This window comes from Oncorhynchus masou, unplaced genomic scaffold (assembly GCF_036934945.1).
Source record: "Oncorhynchus masou masou isolate Uvic2021 unplaced genomic scaffold, UVic_Omas_1.1 unplaced_scaffold_1195, whole genome shotgun sequence".
Lineage (NCBI taxonomy): Eukaryota > Metazoa > Chordata > Actinopteri > Salmoniformes > Salmonidae > Oncorhynchus > Oncorhynchus masou.
The window spans coordinates 158,751-182,486 of record NW_027001726.1 but is presented as its reverse complement, the minus strand read 5'-3'; the positions used below and the strand labels follow the sequence as shown (position 1 = coordinate 182,486).

Sequence of the window (23,736 nt, the reverse complement as noted above, 5' to 3'; positions counted from 1 at the left end):
TAGACTTAGCCCATTTACATGGACATTTAAACTTAGCCCATTTACTTGGACATTTAAACTTAGCCCATTTACATGGACATTTAGACTTAGCCCATTTAGACTTAGCCCATTTAGACTTAGCCCATTTACATGGACATTTAGACTTAGCCCATTTACATGGACATTTATTTTGTGAAGTCAGCAAACAAATCCACAAACACAATCCACTAAAATACAGTAAGTATGGAGAACACACTGTTCAGAAGCTATATCTGTCCTATATCCTACTGTTCAGCCAGCATCTGTCCTATATCCATCCAATGTTCTACAGTTCAACATCCTACATCCTTATCTCCTGTGTGTTTTCTCTCGTGTCGTTTCAGGACCCCTAACTGGTTAAAACCCTTTCCACACTGGGAGCAGTGGTAAGGCTTCTCCCTGTGTGTATTCTCTCGTGTGTTTTCAGGTTACATAAGTAGGTAAAACTCTTTCCACACTGGAAGCAACAATAAGGCTTCTCCCCTGTGTGTGTTCTCTTATGTTCTTTCATGTGCTCTGACCGGGTAAAACTCTTTCCACACTGGGAGCAGCAGTAAGGCTTCTCCCCTGTGTGTATTCTCTCATGCGTTTTCAGGCCCCCTAACTGGGTAAAAGTCTTCCCACAGTGAGTGCAATGATGAGGCTTTTCCCCTGTGTGTATTCTCTCATGTCTTTTCAGGCCCCCTAACTGGGTAAAAGTCTTCCAACAGTGAGTGCAATGATGAGGCTTCTCAACTGTGTGTGTCCTTTCATGCCTTTTCAGGCTCCCGAACTGGGTGAAAATCTCTCTGCACTGTGAGCATTGGAAAGGCTTCTCTCTTGTGTGTGTTCGCTCATGTGATTTCAGGTACCCTAAGGTGGTAAAACTCAATCCACACGGAGAGCATTCATAATCCTTCTCCCCGGTGTGTAACCTCTCATGTGTTTTCAGGTTACATAAGTGGGTAAAACTCTTTCCACACTGGGAACAGAGGTAAGGCTTCTCCAATGTGTGCATTCTCTTATGTTCTTTCATGTGCCCTGACCGGGTAAAATTCTTTCCACACTGGGAACAGTGGTAAGGCTTTTCCCCTGTGTGCAATCTCTCATGTGTTTTCAGGTTACATAAGTGGGTAAAACTCTTTCCACACTCGGAACAGAGGTAAGGCTTCTCCCCTGTGTGTGTTCTCTTATGTTCTTTCATGTGCCCTGACCGGGTAAAACTCTTTCCACACTGGGAGCAGTGGTACAGCTTCTCCCCTGTGTGTATTCTCTCATGCGTTTTCAGGCTCCATAACTCAGTAAAAGTCTTTCCACAGTGAGAGCATTGATGAGGCTTCTCACCCGTGTGTGTCCTTTCATGCCTTTTCATGTTGCCTAACTCTGTAAAACTCTTTCCACAGTGGGAGCAGTTGTGTTGTTTTGCCGGTTTGAAGGTCTCTGGTTCCTCTGAGTCTGGTCTTTCTCCTGCCAAAGACAGAGTTTATTTAAATACAGACCTGAATGAAACCTCCACAACTCTTGCTAGGAGGTTAAATCAGATCCCTCAATAACCTGTTACCAGTTTTAACAAGCTTGGTATGATTTTAAAACAAATGATGTTGTAAAGCTTACCTTTAATTACTGAAATGTTTACATTACCTATTTTTATTCATTATGTTCAATAATCTGAGGCCAGTTTTAACAATCGTAATCCTGTTTTATAAGTCAGAACATAAAAAACTACACAGTTCTATGACACTCAAAACCCAGACATCACTGGATTCCTACCGAGCCGGTATTTGTAAATATATAACCTTCATCGCTGTATGATACAGAATGTGAACTACACACGTCCTTAAACCTAAAATAAGTCCAAAACTTGTTTTCACGTCAGGCAGACACAAAAAAGCACATCAGTAACATTTCCCCGTTGTCGAAAGGGTTCATTTTTTGTGACGTTCAAATATATATATATTTATATATAAATATTTATATATATATATATAATATATATATATATATAAATATATATATATATATATATAAATATAAAATATATATATGGGGCAAAGATATATATATGGGGCAAAAAGTATTTAGTCAGTCACCAATTGTGCAAGTTCTCCCACGTAAAAAGATGAGGCCTGTCATTTTCATCATCGGTACACTTCAACTATCACAGACAAAATGAGAAAAAAAAATCCAGAAAGTCACATTGTAGGATTTTTTATGAATTTATTTGCAAATTATGGTGGAAAATAAGTATTTGGTCACCTACAAACAAGCAAGATTTCTGGCTCTCACAGACCTTTAACTTCTTCTTTAAGAGGCTCCTCTGTCCTCCACTCATTACCTGTATTAATGGCACCTGTTTGAACTTGTTATCAGTATAAAAGACACCTGTCCACAACCTCAAACAGTCACACTTCAAACTCCACTATGGCCAAGACCAAAGAGCTGTCAAAGGACACTAGAATTGTAGACCTGCACCAGGCTGGGAAGACTGAATCTGCAATAGGTAAGCAGCTTGGTTTGAAGAAATCAACTGTGGGAGCAATTATTAGGAAATGGAAGACATACAAGACCACTGACAATTACCCTCGATCTGGGGCTCCACACAAGATCTCACCCCGTGGGGTCAAAATTATCACAAGAACGGTGAGCAAAAATCCCAGAACCACACAGGGGGACCTAGTGAATGACCTGCAGAGAGCTGGGACCAAAGTAACAAAGCCTACCATCAGTAACACACTACGCCGCCAGGGACTCAAATCCTGCAGTGCCAGACGTGTCGCCCTGCTTAAGCCAGTGCATGTCCGTCTGAAGTTTGCTAGAGAGCATTTGGATGATCCAGAAGAAGATTGGGAGAATGTCATATGGTCAGATGAAACCAAAATATAACTTTTTGGTAAAAACTCAACTCGTCGTGTTTGGAGGACAAAGAATGCTGAGTTGCATCCAAAGAACACCATACCTACTGTGAAGCATGGGGGTGGAAACATCATGCTTTGGGGCTGTTTTTCTGCAAAGGGACCAGGACGACTGATCCGTGTAAAGGAAAGAATGAATGGAGCCATGTATCGTGAGATTTTGAGTGAAAACCTCCTTCCATCAGCAAGGGTATTGAAGATGAACCGTGGCTGGGTCTTTCAGCATGACAATAATCGCCCGGGCAAACACACCGCCCGGGCAACGAAGGAGTGGCTTCGTAAGAAGCATTTCAAGGTCCTGGAGTGGCCGAGCCAGTCTCCAGATCTCAACCCCATAGAAAATCTTTGGAGGGAGTTGAAAGTCCGTGTTGCCCAGCAACAGCCCCAAAACATCACTGCTCTAGAGGAGATCTGTATGGAGGAATGGGCCAAAATACCAGCAACAGTGTGTGAAAACCTTGTGAAGACTTACAGAAAACGTTTGACCTCTGTCATTGCCAACAAAGGGTATATAACAAAGTATTGAGATAAGCTTTTGTTATTGACCAAATACTTATTTTCCACCATAATTTGCAAATAAATTCATTAAAAATCCTACAATGTGATTTTCTGGATTTTTTTTCTCATTTTGTCTGTTGTAGTTGAAGTGTACCTATGATGAAAATTACAGGCCTCTCTCATCTTTTTAAGTAGGAGAACTTGCACAATTGGTGGATGACTAATTACTTTTTGCCCCACTGTATGGTCGATTCCGTGGGAAAGTCAACCTGAACATGTGTAACGGAGGTGCCGTAAACTCACTCCACAGCTTGAAACGTCACAGACCAACTGGTACCGTTTGTATAACTTCAATTGGTTGAACTTGTTTTAAAATATATATATATATATATATATATATATATATATATATATATTTTATAATATATTTATATATTTTAAAATATATATATTTGACATTTTTAACAAGTTTTGTAGATCAGATATGAATGAAGCAATACAGACCACATTGAAGTGTTTGGTGTTCAGTTTGCCTGTTCTACAGTCTTGTAAAGATAGGGGGTTGACTGGGACAGGCAATGTAACATCCATCATGTTTTAAGGAAAGGTTTTTGTAAAACAAGCACCTTACATTGGATCATCTTGAAATTCTCTCTCTAAATCTAACTTTCATCGAGGTTTTATATGGTCTATTGGTTTCTCTCTTTTCATTGGCAGAATCCTTTTTCAGTGTTATGATATTCATAACATCCATATACACTACTCTATCTTCCTGTCAACTAACAGAACTCTGCTGGTTGTCCTGGTAACAGATACCAGTGGGCAGATATATTGTATTTGTTCAAACTAAACTACAGCACTTACTTTGATGTGTCAAATCAGATCCTTTCTTCTCTTCTCCTCCTCTCACAGTTCCACTCAGCCCCATTGTTTTCCTGCAGTCCACCAGCAGCACAGACAACCTCTTCCTACCCAGCAGTAAGGTGCTACCGGGAGAGGCACGACACGGGGACTCCGGGAGGGAGGAAGGGCTAGCGTTGTCCTGGTAACCATAAAGAGGGGACACATATCATTATGGATGCTGTTGTCATAAAGTGCTCTACAGAAACCCATCCCAGACCCCGAGAGATCAAGCTGTATGCTAGACCAGACCAAGCTGTACCATCTGGTGTTCTGATCTGGAGAGCCTCTTCTCTACTTCGTCAGCATCAGGATGTTGTTGAGGCTCCCCAGAGGATCCATAATAGCCATGTCTCTCTCCTGTGTGAATGAGAACGTCAAACAGATGGTAAACTTATGATCTTCTATTGCAATCAGTCTTACAAGAGGCATGAAAATGTCTAAAAAGGGCCTAAAATGGCCACATTCATCATGATTTTGTAAAATATGGTTTGTGATGCAAATGTATGCACCAATATTGAATTTTAAAAGCCTTTTATATTAGATTTAGAGCACTTTAATATAGACCACGTGGATAATTCAATCAATCTCATGGAAAAGTCCCAAAAATATATGTACCAATGGCAGATTGCCCCTTCAACCATTCCTACAGTACTGAACAACATATTCAAGTGCAGAACTGAAGTATAATGCCCCTTTAAAAACACCACATTAGTTCAACAACGGCATAGTTTGTGCCCCTGTTTTTAAGACAGTACTCACTGGTGGTAATCGGATCTTCAGTCTCCTTTTTCACTCCCAAAACGTCTTCCTCCTCCTCCTTTATAGAGATAGTCTCCTCTTCCTCTTTCACTCCAAAGGGCTCTTCTTCCAATCCATTCTCTTTTTTCAATGTGATAGCATCATCTTCATAATTTTTCATTCTGAAAGCTTCTTCCTCTCCTTTCAGCAGAGCTTCTTTCTCCGTCTTGCTAAGTGACCTCATGCTCCGGGCGATTAGCCGAGTGCAGTATCAATTTAACACATTTGCTAATTTAACAAACAAATGACGTTAAAATGAACTAGTAGATACGTAAATATAATTATGTTCTAAACACTAAGATTAAAATACCCAAGATTGGTCTAAAGATCTTTTAATGTTTCGGTTTTATGTTCGCTAGCAAACCACTGCGTGGTTTGAATCAGTAGGCTTTGTCGCTGTTGAAGAAGCATCCAGTCCCGTCCACTAGATTATACGTCACGCAAGAAGCATCTTCTGTAAAAACTCACATCGCCATCTGCTGACTGGAGTTGGTAACGTGTGGTGGTTATGTTTGTATTATCAAATGAGGAGAGACAAACTTATCGCACAAGTCAGAGTAATACAGAAGATAGCCCTATGTGGTAAAAGACCACGCCCTCAACCATAAGGCTCTCCAGAGGGTAGTGAGGTCTGCACAACGCATCACCGGGGGCAAACTACCTGCCCTCCAGGACACCTACACCACCCGATGTTACAGGAAGGCCATGAAGATCATCAAGGACATCAACCACCCGAGCCACTGCCTGTTCACCCCGCTATCATCCAGAAGGCGAGGTCAGTACAGGTGCATCAAAGCTGGGACCGAGAGACTGAAAAACAGCTTCTATCTCAAGGCCATCAGACTGTTAAACAGCCACCACTAACATTGAGTGGCTGCTGCCAACACACTGACACAGACTCAACTCCAGCCACTTTAATAATGGGAATTGATGGGAAATGATGTAAATATATCACTAGCCACTTTAAACAATGCTACCTTATATAATGTTACTTACCCTACACTATTCATCTCATATGCATACGTATATACTGTACTCTATATCATCGACTGCATCCTTATGTAATACATGTATCACTAGCCACTTTAACTATGCCACTTTGTTTACATACTCATCTCATATGTATATACTGTACTCGATACCATCTACTGTATCTTGCCTATGCTGCTCTGTACCATCACTCATTCATATATCCTTATGTACATATTCTTTATCCCCTTACACTGTGTATAAGACAGTAGTTTAGGAATTATTAGTTAGATTACTTGTTGGTTATTACTGCATTGTCGAAACTAGAAGCACAAGCATTTCGCTACACTCGCATTAACATCTACTAACCATGTGTATGTGACAAATAAAATTTGATTTGATTTTGATTTGATTTTAAGTAGTGAAAGAAATAACTGTAATCCAGGTGAGGTATAACAGATTCCTGGATGGTGGTGAAAGAAAGAACTGTAATCCAGGTGAGGTATAACAGATTCCTGGATGGTGGTAAAAGAAAGAACTGTAATCCAGGTGAGGTATAACAGATTCCTGGATGGTGATAAAAGAAAGAACTGTAATCCAGGTGAGGTATAACAGATTCCTGGATGGTGGTGAAAGAAAGAACTGTAATCCAGGTGAGATATAACAGATTCCTGGATGGTAAGTGGTGAAATAACTGTAATCCAGGTGAGGTATAACATATTCCTGGATGGTGGTGAAAGAAAGAACTGTAATCCAGGTGAGGTATAACAGATTCCTGGATGGTAAGTGGTGAAATAACTGTAATCCAGGTGAGGTATAACATATTCCTGGATGGTGGTGAAAGAAAGAACTGTAATCCAGGTGAGGTATAACAGATTCCTGGATGGTGATAAAAGAAAGAACTGTAATCCAGGTGAGGTATAACAGATTCCTGGATGGTGGTGAAAGAAAGAACTGTAATCCAGGTGAGGTATAACAGATTCCTGGATGGTGGTGAAAGAAAGAACTGTAATCCAGGTGAGGTATAACAGATTCCTGGATGGTGGTGAAAGAAAGAACTGTAATCCAGGTGAGGTATAACAGATTCCTGGATGGTGGTGAAAGAAAGAACTGTAATCCAGGTGAGGTATAACAGATTCCTGGATGGTGGTAAAAGAAAGAACTGTAATCCAGGTGAGGTATAACAGATTCCTGGATGGTGGTGAAAGAAAGAACTGTAATCCAGGTGAGGTTTAACAGATTCCAACGGATATGAAAAAATGGTCACCTTTAAAAAGGTACAAAAGATGATGAAGTAGCAGGTAACGTAAATCCAAATGAAAATGGTACTAAACTGTAGCTCTACTTGGCATGTTCCAGTTCCTCTCAGTTCCTATCAGGCTTCACTCACCTCCCAAGTAGTACTACTGATGTCATCTTACCCATAACCTATTTAGTGCCCTTATTGCCTTACTTCCCTAATCTTACCTCATTTGCACACACTGTATATAGACTTTTCTATTGTGTTATTGACTGTACATTTTGTTTATTCCATGTGTAACTCTGTGTCCTTGTTTTTGGTGCACTGCTTTGCTTTATCTTGGCCAGGTCGCAGTTGAGGGAGAGGTTGTTGTCCTGGCACCACACTGCCAGGTCTCTGACTTCCTCCCTATAGGCGGTCTCATTGTTGTCGGTGATCAGGCCTACCACTGTTGTGTCATCAGCAAACGATGGTGTTGGAGTCGTGTTTGGCCAAGCAGTTGTGGGTGAACAGGGAGTACAGGAGGGGACTAAATACACAACCCTGAGGGGCCCCAGAGTTAAGGATCAGCATGGCAGACGTGTTGTTGCCTGCCCTTACCACCTGTGGGCGGCCCGTCAGGAAGTCAAGGATCCAGTTGCAGAGAGAGGTATTTAATCTATTAATTATTATTATTATTAATCTATATATAGGTATTTAATATTTAATCCCAGGGTCCTTAGCTTAGTGATGAGCTTTATGGGCACTATGGTGTTGAACGCTGAGCTATAGTCAATGAACAGCATTCTCACATAGGTGTTCCTTTTGTCCAGGTGGGAAAGGGCAGTGTGGAGGGCGATTGAGATTGCATTATCTATGGATCTGTTTGGGCGATATGCGGGTGGAGTGGGTCTAGGGTATCTGGGAGGATGCTGTTGATGTGAGCCATGACCAGCCTTTCAAAGCACTTCATGGTTACCAACGTGAGTGCTACGGGTGGTAATCATTTAGGAAGGTTACCTTCGCTTCCTTGGGCACAGGGACTATGGTGGTCTGCTTGAAACATGTAGGTATTACAGACTCGGGTCAGGAAGAGGTTGAAAATGTCAGTGAAGACACTTGCAAGTTGGTCCGCACATGCTTTGCGTACACGTCCTTGTAATTCGTCTGGCCCCGTGGCTTTGTGAATGTTGACCTGTTCACAGGTCTTGCTCACATCGGCTACCGAGAGGGTTATCACTCAGACATCCAGAACAGCTGGTGCTCTCGTGCATGCTTCAGTGTTGCTTGCCTCAAAGCGAGCATAAAAAGGCATTTAGCTCGTCTGGTAGGCTCTCGTCACTGGGCAGCTCGCGTCTGGGTTTCCCAGTCAACCATTGATGTCATAACAACGTCGTGACATTTCCATACACGTTTAACTTGATAACTTCTACATAAATTAACTAAATCAAATACAAATGACAAAATGAATCAAAGTAAAATACATTTTAAATATGTTCCCGTTTTTATTTATTTGTTGCTTGGTGACGTAAAGGTCCGGCAAACAAAGTAGGCCTGTTTTTTTGAGTTGCTTTCATACAATTTGATTTCATGTGGCCAAAAACCAAAGAAACCCATTGCAAAAAAAATAATAAAGTCAGAACACAATCAATCCCAAAGATCAGAGACTATTTAAGGTGTGATAATAGTACATCTTAAATACAAGCAAGTGAGATCTGTCTCACTGATCATAGTCAGGGAAGAACAACAAAAAAATGCAGATAGTTGCATGTCCCCTCATATAGAGGAAGGTGATAATAGTACTTAATTAATGCAACAGTTACAGACGGTATTGGCAGCAATGCGTTAGGGTGCAGACAGGTAATAGGCGTAGTAGTTTATGAAATGCAGTTCATCACAGGACAGAGCATCAACCTGGAGAAGTTACAACAGCTCACCCCAAATTCTGCCATCCACAACAGTGTCTCTCTTCTCTCGTGTGATTTTCAGGTCTTTCTGACCAGGAAAATGTCTTTCCACACTGAGAACACTGGAAAAGATTCTATCCCGTGTGTGTTCCTTCATGCCTTTTCAGGCTCGCTAACTGGGTAAAACTCTTTCCACATTGGGAGCATCGGAAAGGCTTCTCTCCCGTGTGTGACATTTCATGCGTTTTCAGGTTCCCCGAGGTTCTAAAACCCTTGTCACACTTGGAGCAGTGGAAAGGCTTCTCTCCTGTGTGTGTCATCTCATGCGTTTTCAAGTTCCCTAACTGGGTAAAACTTTTTACACACTGGGAGCAGTGAAAAGGCTTCTCTCCTGTGTGTGTCATCTCATGCATTTTCAGGTTCCCTAAATGGGTAAAACTCTTTCCACACAGAGAGCATTGGAATGGTTGTTCTCCTGTGTGTATTTTCTCATGATCTTTAAGATGTCCGGAGTGTCTAAAATCCTTTCCACACTGGGAGCATTGATAGGGCTTCTCTCCAGTGTGTGTTCTTTCATGGACTTTTAGATGCCCTGAGTATCTGAAACCCTTTCCACACTGGGAACAGTGATGAGGCTTCTCCCCTGTATGTTTTCTTTCATGATATTTCAGCTGCCCTATCTGGCTAAAAGTCTTTCCACACTCAGAGCATTGGAATGGCTTCTCTCCTGTGTGTATCCTCTTATGCTCTTTCAGATGTGATGACTGGATAAAACTCTTTCCACACTGAGAACATTGGAAAGGCTTCTCTCCTGTGTGTTTTCTCTTATGCTCTTTCAGGTGCAATGACTGGATAAATCTCTTTCCACAGTGAGAGCATTGATATGGCTTCTCTCCCGTGTGTGTTCTTTCATGCAGTTTTAGATGCCCTGAGTGTCCAAAACCCTTTCCACACTGGGAGCATTGATATGGCTTCTCTCCCGTGTGTGTTCTTTCATGTACTTTAAGATGCCATGAGTGTCCAAAACCCTTTCCACACTGGGAGCATTGGTATGGCTTCTCTCCAGTGTGTGTTCTTTCATGTACTTTTAGATGTCCTGAGTGTCTAAAACTCTTTCCACAATGGGAGCAGTGATAAGGCTTCTCGCCTGTGTGTGTCATCTCATGTGTTTTCAAATTCCCTAACTGGGTAAACCTTTTTCCACACTGGGAGCAGTGGAAAGGCTTCTCTCCCGTGTGTGTCATCTCATGTGTTTTCAGGTTCCCTACATTTGTAAAACTCTTTCCACATTGGGAACATTGGAATGGCTGTTCTCCTGTGTGTATTCTCTCATGTTCTTTCAAATGCGATGACTGAATAAATCTCTTTCCACACTGGGAACAGTGGTATGGTCTTGCTGGTTTGGTCGTCTCTGGGTCTGGACTCTTCCCACGGTCAGGGTGAGAGGCTGGTCTCTCTCCTGCTAAAAAGACAAACAGAGTATTTGCTTCAACAGAAAGACCTGAATGAAACTTCGACATGATAAAACTCTTTCTACAAGGTTTAATCTAGACAAGATCCCTCAATAAAAGGCATCATCTTCAAGACCCTGGTGCTTGGTTTTCGGAACAGCAGGAGGAAATCTTCCTCCCTTCCTTCAGGCTATGATGGATGCAAGAGATTAGCTGAACAACTCCTATATTTAAGAGTTGTATTAAACAAATATATCCACAGGCAGACTGAAATGACTCTTCTACAAGGTTGTAACACTGTGCCACCCTCCTGAGGGGAGGGCAGACCTAAATACTCTGGCCATAACAGTCCCTTGTTTCATCCATCATGTTTGTTAAAACATGCACCTTACATTGGATCCTTTTGAAACTTTCTCTCTAAATCTAACTTTCATCAAGGTTTTATATGGTCTATTGGTTTCTCTCTAAATCTAACTTTCATCAAGGTTTTATATGGTCTATTGGTTTCTCTCTAAAGCTAACTTTCATCAAGGTTTTATATGGTCTATTGGTTTCTCTCTAAAGCTAACTTTCATCAAGGTTTTATATGGTCTATTGGTTTCTCTCTAAAGCTAACTTTCATCAAGGTTTTATATGGTCTATTGGTTTCTCTCTAAAGCTAACTTTCATCAAGGTTTTATATGGTCTATTGGTTTCTCTCTAAAGCTAACTTTCATCAAGGTTTTATATGGTCTATTGGTTTCTCTCTAAAGCTAACTTTCATCAAGGTTTTATATGGTCTATTGGTTTCTCTCTAAAGCTAACTTTCATCAAGGTTTTATATGGTCTATTGGTTTCTCTCTAAAGCGAACTTTCATCAAGGTTTTATATGGTCTATTGGTTTCTCTCTAAAGCTAACTTTCATCAAGGTTTTATATGGTCTATTGGTTTCTCTCTAAAGCTAACTTTCATCAAGGTTTTATATGGTCTATTGGTTTCTTTCTAAAGCTAACTTTCATCAAGGTTTTATATGGTCTATTGGTTTCTCTCTAAAGCTAACTTTCATCAAGGTTTTATTTGGTCTATTGGTTTCTCTCTAAAGCTAACTTTCATCAAGGTTTTATATGGTCTATTGGTTTCTCTCTAAAGCTAACTTTCACCAAGGTTTTATATGGTCTATTGGTTTCTCTCTAAAGCTAACTTTCATCAAGGTTTTATATGGTCTATTGGTTTCTCTCTAAAGCTAACTTTCATCAAGGTTTTATATGGTCTATTGGTTTCTCTCTAAAGCTAACTTTCATCAAGGTTTTATATGGTCTATTGGTTTCTCTCTAAAGCTAACTTTCATCAAGGTTTTATATGGTCTATTGGTTTCTCTCTAAAGCTAACTTTCATCAAGGTTTTATATGGTCTATTGGTTTCTCTCTAAAGCGAACTTTCATCAAGGTTTTATATGGTCTATTGGTTTCTCTCTAAAGCTAACTTTCATCAAGGTTTTATATGGTCTATTGGTTTCTCTCTAAAGCTAACTTTCATCAAGGTTTTATATGGTCTATTGGTTTCTCTCTAAAGCTAACTTTCATCAAGGTTTTATATGGTCTATTGGTTTCTCTCTAAAGCTAACTTTCATCAAGGTTTTATATGGTCTATTGGTTTCTCTCTAAAGCTAACTTTCATCAAGGTTTTATATGGTCTATTGGTTTCTCTCTAAAGCGAACTTTCATCAAGGTTTTATATGGTCTATTGGTTTCTCTCTAAAGCTAACTTTCATCAAGGTTTTATATGGTCTATTGGTTTCTCTCTAAAGCTAACTTTCATCAAGGTTTTATATGGTCTATTGGTTTCTTTCTAAAGCTAACTTTCATCAAGGTTTTATATGGTCTATTGGTTTCTCTCTAAAGCTAACTTTCATCAAGGTTTTATTTGGTCTATTGGTTTCTCTCTAAAGCTAACTTTCATCAAGGTTTTATATGGTCTATTGGTTTCTCTCTAAAGCTAACTTTCACCAAGGTTTTATATGGTCTATTGGTTTCTCTCTAAAGCTAACTTTCATCAAGGTTTTATATGGTCTATTGGTTTCTCTCTAAAGCTAACTTTCATCAAGGTTTTATATGGTCTATTGGTTTCTCTCTAAAGCTAACTTTCATCAAGGTTTTATATGGTCTATTGGTTTCTCTCTAAAGCTAACTTTCATCAAGGTTTTATATGGTCTATTGGTTTCTCTCTAAAGCTAACTTTCATCAATGTTTTATATGGTCTATTGGTTTCTCTCTAAAGCTACCTTTCATCAAGGTTTTATATGGTCTATTGGTTTCTCTCTAAAGCTAACTTTCATCAAGGTTTTATATGGTCTATTGGTTTCTCTCTAAAGCTAACTTTCATCAATGTTTTATATGGTCTATTGGTTTCTCTCTAAAGCTACCTTTCATCAAGGTTTTATATGGTCTATTGGTTTCTCTCTAAAGCTAACTTTCATCAAGGTTTTATATGGTCTATTGGTTTCTCTCTAAAGCTAACTTTCATCAAGGTTTTATATGGTCTATTGGTTTCTCTCTAAATCTAACTTTCATCAAGGTTTTACGTGGTCTATTGGTTTCTCTCTAAAGCTAACTTTCATCAAGGTTTTATATGGTCTATTGGTTTCTCTCTAAAGCTAACTTTCATCAATGTTTTATATGGTCTATTGGTTTCTCTCTAAAGCTACCTTTCATCAAGGTTTTATATGGTCTATTGGTTTCTCTCTAAAGCTAACTTTCAAGGTTTTATATGGTCTATTGGTTTCTCTCTAAAGCTAACTTTCATCAAGGTTTTATATGGTCTATTGGTTTCTCTCTAAAGCTAACTTTCATCAAGGTTTTATATGGTCTATTGGTTTCTCTCCAAAGCTAACTTTCATCAAGGTTTTATATGGTCTATTGCTTTCTCTCTTTTCATTGGCAGAATCCTTTTTCAGTGTTATGATATTCATAACATCCATATACACTACTCTATCTTCCTGTCAACTAACAAAACTCTGCTGGTTGTCCTGGTAACAGATACCAGTGGACAGATCTATTGTATTTGTTCAAACTAAACTACAGCACTTACTTTGAGGAGTCAAATCCGATCCTTAAATACTCTGGCCATAACAGTTTCTTGTTTCATCCTTCCCCGGGTTGTCTGGGGGGGGTTGTCTGTTTAATCCTTCCATGAGCTTTAATCCCGACACAAATCTATGGCTGCTAGACAAGCCGAATGGTCATTCATTCTATCGGTTAAATTGCCGGGAGACGCCACCCACTTCTTTTAGTTGTCTATCTATGGATGCAACGCGGTCGTTCATTTGCTGGCTGGCAACGTTCTTATCCCTTGCGAGCTAGCCAACTATGGCTAACACGGTCACGTCAAACAGAATGACAACAAAGTAGCTGCATTTGCGTTTGTTTAAGATGTTTTCTTGTGACATTTATTTGTTTACATCCATAACAATAAGCTAATGATGGGTGATTTTGCCTGGCATAGAAAATGTGCTCTCTCGTCAGGACACTAGCCAACACAGCCAACACGGATAACACGGATAACACCATCCCTTCAAACTGAAGACTGTTGAACACATTGGAAAGGATCTTCGACGATCACATAAATCATTTTAGAAAAACGTCTCAGCGCTGTTTTCCTCTTAAGGTGAGGTATTGAAAGGTACTGAAAACATGGGATTCAATCATTTATCTTTCTCCGAACAATTGTGTATATATATAATATAATTTCCTTTTTTTTAGCACACAATATAGCTCAATATCTGTATTTATTTTACAATCTTTTTTTACTCGTCTTGATCAAGAGTCAATCATTTCGGCCCCATTGTATATCTGAACATTTATGCACCAAACAGGTGCATAAATTCCTAGTGAGGGCACCGACATACCTTTTCTGCTACAAAAACCGATTTGGGGAAAATCAAGTTTCATTGGATTGAAAAACATTTGCGATATCAACTCTTCTCTGATCTCAATCTTATTTGGTAGTCAGGATGACCATATTAACAAATATGTACAATGAGGTTTGATAGAATAGCACACTGGGGGGGATTTTAGGAGTGAGAATATATGAGGTCTGATGGAATGATCCACGGGGGGTTTTAGGAGTGAGAATATATGAGGTCTGATGGAGTGGTCCACAGGGGGGGGGGTTTAGGAGTGAGAATATATGAGGTCTGATGGAGTGATCCACCTGGGGGATTTAGGAGTGAGAATATATGAGGTCTGATGGAGTGGTCCACGGGGGGTTTAGGAGTGAGAATATATGAGGTCTGATGGAGTGATCCACGGGGGGGGGGGGTTTAGGAGTGAGAATATATGAGGTCTGATGGAGTGGTCCACGGGGGGGGTTTAGGAGTGAGAATATATGAGGTCTGGTGGAGTGATCCACGGGGGGGGGTTTAGGAGTGAGAATATATGAGGTCTGGTGGAGTGATCCACGGGGGGGGTTTAGGAGTGAGAAATATGAGGTCTGGTGGAGTGATCCACGGGGGGGGGGGTTTAGGAGTGAGAATATATGAGGTCTGGTGGAGTGATCCACGGGGGGGGGGTTTAGGGTGAGAATATATGAGGTCTGATGGAGTGGTCCATGGGGGGGGGGGGGTTTAGGAGTGAGAATATATGAGGTCTGGTGGAGTGATCCACGGGGGGGGGGGTTTAGGAGTGAGAATATATGAGGTCTGATGGAGTGGTCCACGGGGGGGGGGGGGGGTTTAGGAGTGAGAATATATGAGGTCTGATGGAGTGGTCCACGGGGGGGGGTTTAGGAGTGAGAATATATGAGGTCTGATGGAGTGGTCCACGGGGGGGGGATTTTAGGAGTGAGAATATTTGCCAATTTTACATGCGAATTCATCAGTGAATTTGTGGGATTGTTTTATTTTACCTTTATTTAACTAGGAGAGTCAGTTAATAAGAACAAATTCTTATTTTCAATGACGGCCTAGAAACAGTGGGTTAACAGGGGCAGAACGACAGATTTGTACCTTGTCAGCTCGGGGATTTGAACTTGCAACCTTCCAGTTACAAGTCCAACGCTCTAACCACTAGGCTACCCTAGCCACTAAGGAACCTTCCTTTAGGGTACTCTGATCCAGCCAAAGTGTCTGTCTGTCAAACAGAGTGTGTTTGTTAATGCTTGAATAAACTTTTTTTTGTTGCTTCGTGACCCACTAATTGAGGTATCTTTTGAGACCCACCACCAGTCATTAAAAACAAAACACAGTCCAACAACAACAAAAATAGATACCCTCAATTAACAAAAGTATGTGGACACCTGCTCATCAAAAATTTCATTCCAAAATCATGGGCATTAATATGGAGTTGGTCCCCCCTTTGCTGCTATAACAGCCTCTTGGAAAGCCTTCCATCTAGTGGAAGAGTTTCCCATGAGATGTTGGAACATTGCTGTGGGGACTTGCTTCCATTCAGCAACAAGAGCATTAGTGAGGTCGGGCACTGATGTTGGGCGATTAGGCCTGGCTCGCAGTCGGTTTTCCAATTCATCCCAAAGGTGTTCGATGGGGTTGAGGTTATAGGGCTCTGTGCAGGCCAGTCAAGATGTTCCACACCGATCTCAACAAACCATTTCTGTATGGACTTCGCACGGGTGCATTGTCATGCTGAAAACAGGAAAGGGCCTTCTCAAACTGTTGCCACAAAGTTGGAAGCACAGAATCGTCTAGAATGTCATTGTTGTAGCGTTAAGATTGACCTTCTCTGGAACTAAGAGGCCTGAACCACGAAAAACCATTATTCAAACCATTTTTCCTCCTCCACCAAACTTTTCGGTAGGCACTATGTATTCAGGCAGGTAGCGTTCTTCTGGCATCTGCCAAACCCACCATTTGTCCGTCGGACTGCCAGATGGTGAAGCGTGATTCGTCACTCCAGAGAACGTGTTTCCACTGCTCCAGAGTCCCATGGCGACGAGCTTTACACCACTCCAGCCGACGTTTGCCATTGCGCATGGTGATCTTGGGCTTGTGTGCAGCTGTTTGGCCATGGAAACCCATTTCATGAAGCTCCCGACAAACAGTTCTTGGGCTGACGTTGCATCCAGAGGAAGTTTGGAACTCTGTATTGAGTGTTGGAACCGAGGACAGTGGATTTTTACACACTACAACACTCGGCAATCCCTTTCTGTGAGCTTGTGTGGCCTACCACTCGCGGCTGAGCCGTTGTTGCTCCTAGACGTTTCCACGTCACAATAACAGCACGTCCAGTTGACCAGGACAGATCTAATAAGACAGACATTTGATGAACTGACTTGATAGAAAGGTGGCATCCTATGACGGTGCCACGTTGAAAGTCACTGAGCTCTTCAGTAAGACCATTCTACTGCCAATGTTTGTCTATGGAGATTGCATGGCTGTGTGCTCGATTTTATACACCTGTCAGCAAAAGGTGTGGCTGAAATATCAGAATCCACTCATTTGAAGGGGTGTCCACATACTTTTGCATTTAAAGTGCACTTTGTATCTCTCATTTCATCAAGTGTTTCCGATATTTTGGCAGTTACCTGTAGAATGGACGGAGAGGTATCGCTCGAATCGCAAAACAAAATGGAATATAACGCGGATAAAGTTGATGTGTCCAACATCTAAAGACCTGCATCACGATACTGACAGCCTACCTGTTGGTTGATAATCGTAGCCGACTCTTTGTCATTTAACCAACTCCATTCAGATTAAACAGCAGCCTACCTGTTGGTTGATAATCGTAGCCGACTCTTTGTCATTTAACCAACTCCATTCAGATTAAACAGCAGCCTACCTGTTGGTTGATAATCGTAGCCGACTCTTTGTCATTTAACCAACTCCATTCAGATTAAACAGCAGTCTACCTGTTGGTTGATAATCGTAGCCGACTCCTTGTCATTTAACCAACTTCATTCCGTAATTGTAATTCACATAGAGTCTCTGACTGTAGAGCTGCTTTGATTGGCTGACAAGAAGAAGCAAAATGTATGAAAAGTGTGTCGGCTACCGGTATGTATATTTTACAGGGTCACTCGTGAAACTGTCGTGGTCTATCCTTGTATCCTTGCATGGAGAAATGTCACAGAGGGTGTAAGGTTATTTAATGTAAAGAATATTAAAATAACTGTGTCCATCCCTAATCAACCAATCAATGGTTGGGTAATTAATCAATGGTTGGGGTAATTTTCTCAAGAACAAGTGAAAACGCAAAAACAAGTGTCTGGACCCTTCTATAACATGCCATTTACATCAAAAATATACATTTTGTTGTATATATATATATATATGTTTTTTAAGGCACATTTCTCCTTTAAAATGGATGTGACCATTTGAAAGCACAATCTCCGGGACACCAATCACACAGTTTAATTAAACACTGAACACTGTTCTCTCGTACTGAACGCACCCCTGAATAACACATCCAAGTGTAAAACGTCAGTAGAATGCCTCTTATTAAAAATCATACATTAGTTGAACAATGGCAAAGTTGGTGCTCCTGTTTGAGATAGTACTCACTCGTGTTAATCAGATCTCCAGTCTCCTCTTCGTCTTTCACTCCAAAAGGTCCTTTCTCTTCTTTCACTATGAAATACTCATCGTTTTCTTTCAATGTGACAGCATCCTCTTCCTCTCTAAAAGGTTCTTCTTTCACTATAACAGCCTCCTCATCCTCCTTTTTCATTCTGAATGATTCTTTCTCCTCCTCTTCCACTGTGACAGCCTCTATCCCATCTTCGTGTTTCACTCCTAAAGGCTCTTTCTCGTCTTTCACGGTAACATCCTCCTCTTCTTTCAATGTGATAGCCTCGTCTTCCTCCTTTTTGATTCTGAAAGCTTCTACCTCCTCCTCTTTTTCCACGGTGACAGCCTCTATCCCCTCTTCCTCTTTCACTCCAAAAGGCTCTTTCTCGTCTTTCACTTCCTCGTCTTCTTTCACGACAATGTTCAGATCTTCTTTCTCCGTCCACCCGACTTCTTCTTCTTTAGCAGGGAGGGAGGAGCTTAGTGAGCTCATGGTCGAGCGAGGATAGTGGACTAAACTTCACTCCTAGGTCGGGGATGAAAGCTAGCAAGAATTAGCGACGAGCCTAGTACTAGGCTAAGCATCAATCTTAACGAATTAGTAAATCTAACAAGCTATTTTACAATTTAACTAGGAGATATGCAAACAAAATTGCGTTAAAAACACAGATTAATATACACAAATACGGATAAAGAAGCTTGAATTTGTCGGTTTTATGTTGACGAGCTAGATACGGAAATGTCTGCCTCAGTAGCCGAGTTGTTGTTGAAGAAGCGTTCCGTCCACTAAATTATACGTCACACAAGGAGCATCAACTGAATTTCTTACATCGCCATCTGCTGACTGGAGTTGGCAAAGCAGTTATTCACTAAAAAAAGAAAACCATAACAAATAATTTGAAAAATGAACAAATACGTTTTCTCTTACCTCTTACAGCCAAGACTTTCCTCTTATGTACATAAAACACATATCAAGCATATAAATGACATCAATACAACTGCAGACAATGAAAATGAGAATATTTACACATTTGTATATTGTCAACCACATTGTCCAGTGTAGACAGGCCTGCTGGACTCAGCAGCCTTATCATTCAGCCTTATTGTGCCCCTGGACTCACTAGTGATTATCATTCAGCCTTATTGTACCCCTGGACTCACTAGTGATTATCATTCAGCCTTATTGTGCCCCTGGACTCACTAGTGATTATCATTCAGCCTTATTGTACCCCTGGACTCACTAGTGATTATCATTCAGCCTTATTGTACCCCTGGACTCACTAGTGATTATCATTCAGCCTTATTGTACCCCTGGACTCACTAGTGATTATCATTCAGCCTTATTGTACCCCCTGGACTCACTAGTGATTATCATTCAGCCTTATTGTACCCCTGGACTCACTAGTGATTATCATTCAGCCTTATTGTACCCCTGGACTCACTAGTGATTATCATTCAGCCTTATTGTACCCCTGGACTCACTAGTGATTATCATTCAGCCTTATTGTACCCCTGGACTCACTAGTGATTATCATTCAGCCTTATTGTACCCCTGGACTCACTAGTGATTATCATTCAGCCTTATTGTGCCCCTGGACTCACTAGTGATTATCATTCAGCCTTATTGTACCCCTGGACTCACCAGTGATTATCATTCAGCCTTATTGTACCCCTGGACTCACTAGTGATTATCATTCAGCCTTATTGTGCCCCTGGACTCACTAGTGATTATCATTCAGCCTTATTGTACCCCTGGACTCACTAGTGATTATCATTCAGCCTTATTGTGCCCCTGGACTCACTAGTGATTATCATTCAGCCTTATTGTACCCCTGGACTCACTAGTGATTATCATTCAGCCTTATTGTGCCCCTGGACTCACTAGTGATTATCATTCAGCCTTATTGTACCCCTGGACTCACGAGTGTTTATCATATAGCCTTATTGTGCCCCTGGACTCACTAGTGATTATCATTCAGCCTTATTGTACCCCTGGACTCACTAGTGATTATCATTTAGCCTTATTGTACCCCTGGACTCACTAGTGATTATCATTCAGCCTTATTGTACCCCTGGACTCACTAGTGATTATCATTCAGCCTTATTGTACCCCTGGACCCACTAGTGATTATCATTCAGCCTTATTGTACCTCTGGACCCACTAGTGATTATCATTCAGCCTTATTGTACCCCTGGACTCACGAGTGTTTATCATTTAGCCTTATTGTACCCCTGGACTCACTAGTGATTATCATTCAGCCTTATTGTACCCCTGGACTCACTAGTGATTATCATTTAGCCTTATTGTACCCCTGGACTCACTAGTGATTATCATTCAGCCTTATTGTACCCCTGGACTCACTAGTGATTATGATTCAGCCTTATTGTACCCCTGGACCCACTAGTGATTATCATTCAGCCTTATTGTACCTCTGGACCCACTAGTGATTATCATTCAGCCTTATTGTACCCCTGGACTCACTAGTGATTATCATTTAGCCTTATTGTACCCCTGGACTCACTAGTGATTATCATTCAGCCTTATTGTACCTCTGGACCCACTAGTGATTATCATTCAGCCTTATTGTGCTGCTGGACTCACTAGTGATTATCATTCAGCCTTATTGTACCCCTGGACTCACTAGTGATTATCATTCAGCCTTATTGTACCCCTGGACCCACTAGTGATTATCATTCAGCCTTATTGTACCTCTGGACCCACTAGTGATTATCATTCAGCCTTATTGTACCCCTGGACTCACTAGTGATTATCATTCAGCCTTATTGTACCCTGGACTCACTAGTGATTATCATTCAGCCTTATTGTACCCCTGGACTCACTAGTGATTATCATTCAGCCTTATTGTACCCCTGGACCCACTAGTGATTATCATTCAGCCTTATTGTACCTCTGGACTCACTAGTGATTATCATTCAGCCTTATTGTACCCCTGGACTCACTAGTGATTATCATTCAGCCTTATTGTACCCCTGGACTCACTAGTGATTATCATTCAGCCTTATTGTACCCCTGGACCCACTAGTGATTATCATTCAGCCTTATTGTACCCCTGGACTCACTAGCAATTATCATTCAGCCTCATTGACACTGGGATAAGGGATTGTTTGGTTGTGTTCCTGTTATATCCTTGCCCAATTTTTCTAAAAGTTATCTGCTAGGATTTCCCCTATCGGATAGGATTAAATGTTCTCGAAACTAAAACATGAGATTCTGATCCTCTGTATAGGGATAAGGATTTGGTAATCCAATCTCACCTTTAATCGGGATTAAATGTGTTTTTTTGCATTTTACAAAACTCAAATACACTTTATTAGAATAATCTTTATCCCACTGCAAGACTGGTAGGTCCAACCGGCCGGTCAGATGGTCCAGTCGGCCAGCCAACCAGATGGGTCCAGTCGGCCAGCCAACCAGATGGGACCAGTCGCCCAGCCAACCAGATGGGTCCAGTCGCCCAGCCAACCAGATGGGTCCAGTCGCCCAGCCAACCAGATGGGTCCAGTCGCCCAGCCAACCAGATGGGTCCAGTCGGCCAGCCAACCAGATGGGACCAGTCGGCCAGCCAACCAGATGGGACCAGTCGCCCAGCCAACCAGATGGGTCCAGTCAGCCAGCCAACCAGATGGGTCCAGTCGCCCAGCCAACCAGATGGGTCCAGTCGCCCAGCCAACCAGATGGGTCCAGTCGCCCAGCCAACCAGATGGGTCCAGTCGGCCAGCCAACCAGATGGGTCCAGTCGGCCAGCCAACCAGATGGGTCCAGTCGGCCAGCCAACCAGATGGGTCCAGTCGCCCAGCCAACCAGATGGGTCCAGTCGCCCAGCCAACCAGATGGGTCCAGTCGCCCAGCCAACCAGATGGTCCAGTCGCCCAGCCAACCAGATGGGTCCAGTCGGCCAGCCAACCAGATGGGTCCAGTCGCCCAGCCAACCAGATGGGTCCAGTCGCCCAGCCAACCAGATGGGTCCAGTCGGCCAGCCAACCAGATGGGTCCAGTCGGCCAGCCAACCAGATGGGTCCAGTCGGCCAGCCAACCAGATGGGTCCAGTCGCCCAGCCAACCAGATGGGTCCAGTCGCCCAGCCAACCAGATGGGTCCAGTCGCCCAGCCAACCAGATGGGTCCAGTCGCCCAGCCAACCAGATGGTCCAGTCGCCCAGCCAACCAGATGGGTCCAGTCGGCCAGCCAACCAGATGGGTCCAGTCGCCCAGCCAACCAGATGGTCCAGTCGCCCAGCCAACCAGATGGGTCCAGTCAGACGGTCAGATACCAATACATATCTATGGAGCTAAGGTGAGGAGGTTTAGAAAGCATTCTTAAATCTGAAAACCAAAGGTTCATTGTGTTAATTTGACTCTAGTATGTGTAGATATATGGTCAGGTATGTATAGATATATGGTCAGGTATGTTTAGATATACAGTGCCTTGCGAAAGTATTCGGCCCCCTTGAACTTTGCGACCTTTTGCCACATTTCAGGCTTCAAACATAAATATATAAAACTGTATTTTTTTGTGAAGAATCAACAACAAGTGGGACACAATCATGAAGTGGAACGACATTTATTGGATATTTCAAACTTTTTTAACAAATCAAAAACTGAAAAATTGGGCGTGCAAAATTATTCAGCCCCCTTAAGTTAATACTTTGTAGCGCCACCTTTTGCTGCGATTACAGCTGTAAGTCGCTTGGGGTATGTCTCTATCAGTTTTGCACATCGAGAGACTGAATTTTTTCCCCATTCCTCCTTGCAAAACAGCTTGAGCTCAGTGAGGTTGGATGGAGAGTATTTGTGAACAGCAGTTTTCAGTTCTTTCCACAGATTCTCGATTGGATTCAGGTCTGGACTTTGACTTGGCCATTCTAACACCTGGATATGTTTATTTTTGAACCATTCCATTGTAGATTTTGCTTTATGTTTTGGATCATTGTCTTGTTGGAAGACAAATCTCCATCCCAGTCTCAGGTCTTTTGCAGACTCCATCAGGTTTTCTTACAGAATGGTCCTGTATTTGGCTCCATCCATCTTCCCATCAATTTTAACCATCTTCCCTGTCCCTGCTGAAGAAAAGCAGGCCCAAACCATGATGCTGCCACCACCATGTTTGACAGTGGGTATGGTGTGTTCAGGGTGATGAGCTGTGTTGCTTTTACGCCAAACATAACGTTTTGCATTGTTGCCAAAAAGTTCAATTTTGGTTTCATCTGACCAGAGCACCTTCTTCCACATGTTTGGTGTGTCTCCCAGGTGGCTTGTGGCAAACTTTAAACTACACTTTTTATGGATATCTTTAAGAAATGGCTTTCTTCTTGCCACTCTTCCATAAAGGCCAGATTTGTGCAATATACGACTGATTGTTGTCATATGGATAGAGTCTCCCACCTCAGCTGTAGATCTCTGCAGTTCATCCAGAGTGATCATGGGCCTCTTGGCTGCATCTCTGATCAGTCTTCTCCTTGTATGAGCTGAAAGTTTAGAGGGACGGCCAGGTCTTGGTAGATTTGCAGTGGTCTGATCAGTTTGTCTCTGTGAATGGTTTGTCCTCTGACAAATCAACTGTAAAT

The 23,736-nt window shown here is 41.8% G+C and overlaps 2 protein-coding genes across 2 annotated transcripts; both read right to left on the bottom strand.

The window, feature by feature from the left end:
• Positions 1-367: 367 nt before the first annotated feature.
• Positions 368-5,292, bottom strand: LOC135529640 (zinc finger protein ZFP2-like). Its single transcript, XM_064958266.1, has 4 exons — positions 5,070-5,292; positions 4,570-4,667; positions 4,272-4,449; positions 368-1,464 (listed from the first exon to the last, which is right to left on the bottom strand). Exons 1-4 carry the CDS (start codon positions 5,290-5,292, stop codon positions 368-370), a joined length of 1,596 nt encoding a protein of 531 aa, XP_064814338.1.
• Positions 5,293-8,803: 3,511 nt separating this feature from the next.
• On the bottom strand, positions 8,804-18,893 carry LOC135529646 (gastrula zinc finger protein XlCGF57.1-like). The gene is made up of 2 exons (XM_064958270.1): positions 18,147-18,893; positions 8,804-10,665 (listed from the first exon to the last, which is right to left on the bottom strand). The coding sequence occupies exons 1-2, from the start codon at positions 18,643-18,645 to the stop codon at positions 9,338-9,340; spliced, it is 1,827 nt and encodes a 608-aa protein (XP_064814342.1). The 5' UTR covers positions 18,646-18,893; the 3' UTR covers positions 8,804-9,337.
• Positions 18,894-23,736: the final 4,843 nt, after the last annotated feature.

Excerpts from the sequence above, each read along its gene's own strand:
- LOC135529640 (XM_064958266.1), bottom strand. The coding sequence starts at position 5,292 with ATGAGGTCACTTAGCAAGACGGAGAAAGAAGCTCTGCTGAAAGGAGAG. Across the intron at positions 4,668-5,069 it reads TGAAGATCCGATTACCACCA|GAGAGAGACATGGCTATTAT; the intron begins GTGAGTACTGTC and ends TCATTCACACAG. Across the intron at positions 4,450-4,569 it reads CCAGATCAGAACACCAGATG|GACAACGCTAGCCCTTCCTC; the intron begins GTACAGCTTGGT and ends TATGGTTACCAG.
- LOC135529646 (XM_064958270.1), bottom strand. The coding sequence starts at position 18,645 with ATGAGCTCACTAAGCTCCTCCCTCCCTGCTAAAGAAGAAGAAGTCGGG. Across the intron at positions 10,666-18,146 it reads TGGAGATCTGATTAACACGA|CAGGAGAGAGACCAGCCTCT; the intron begins GTGAGTACTATC and ends TTGTCTTTTTAG.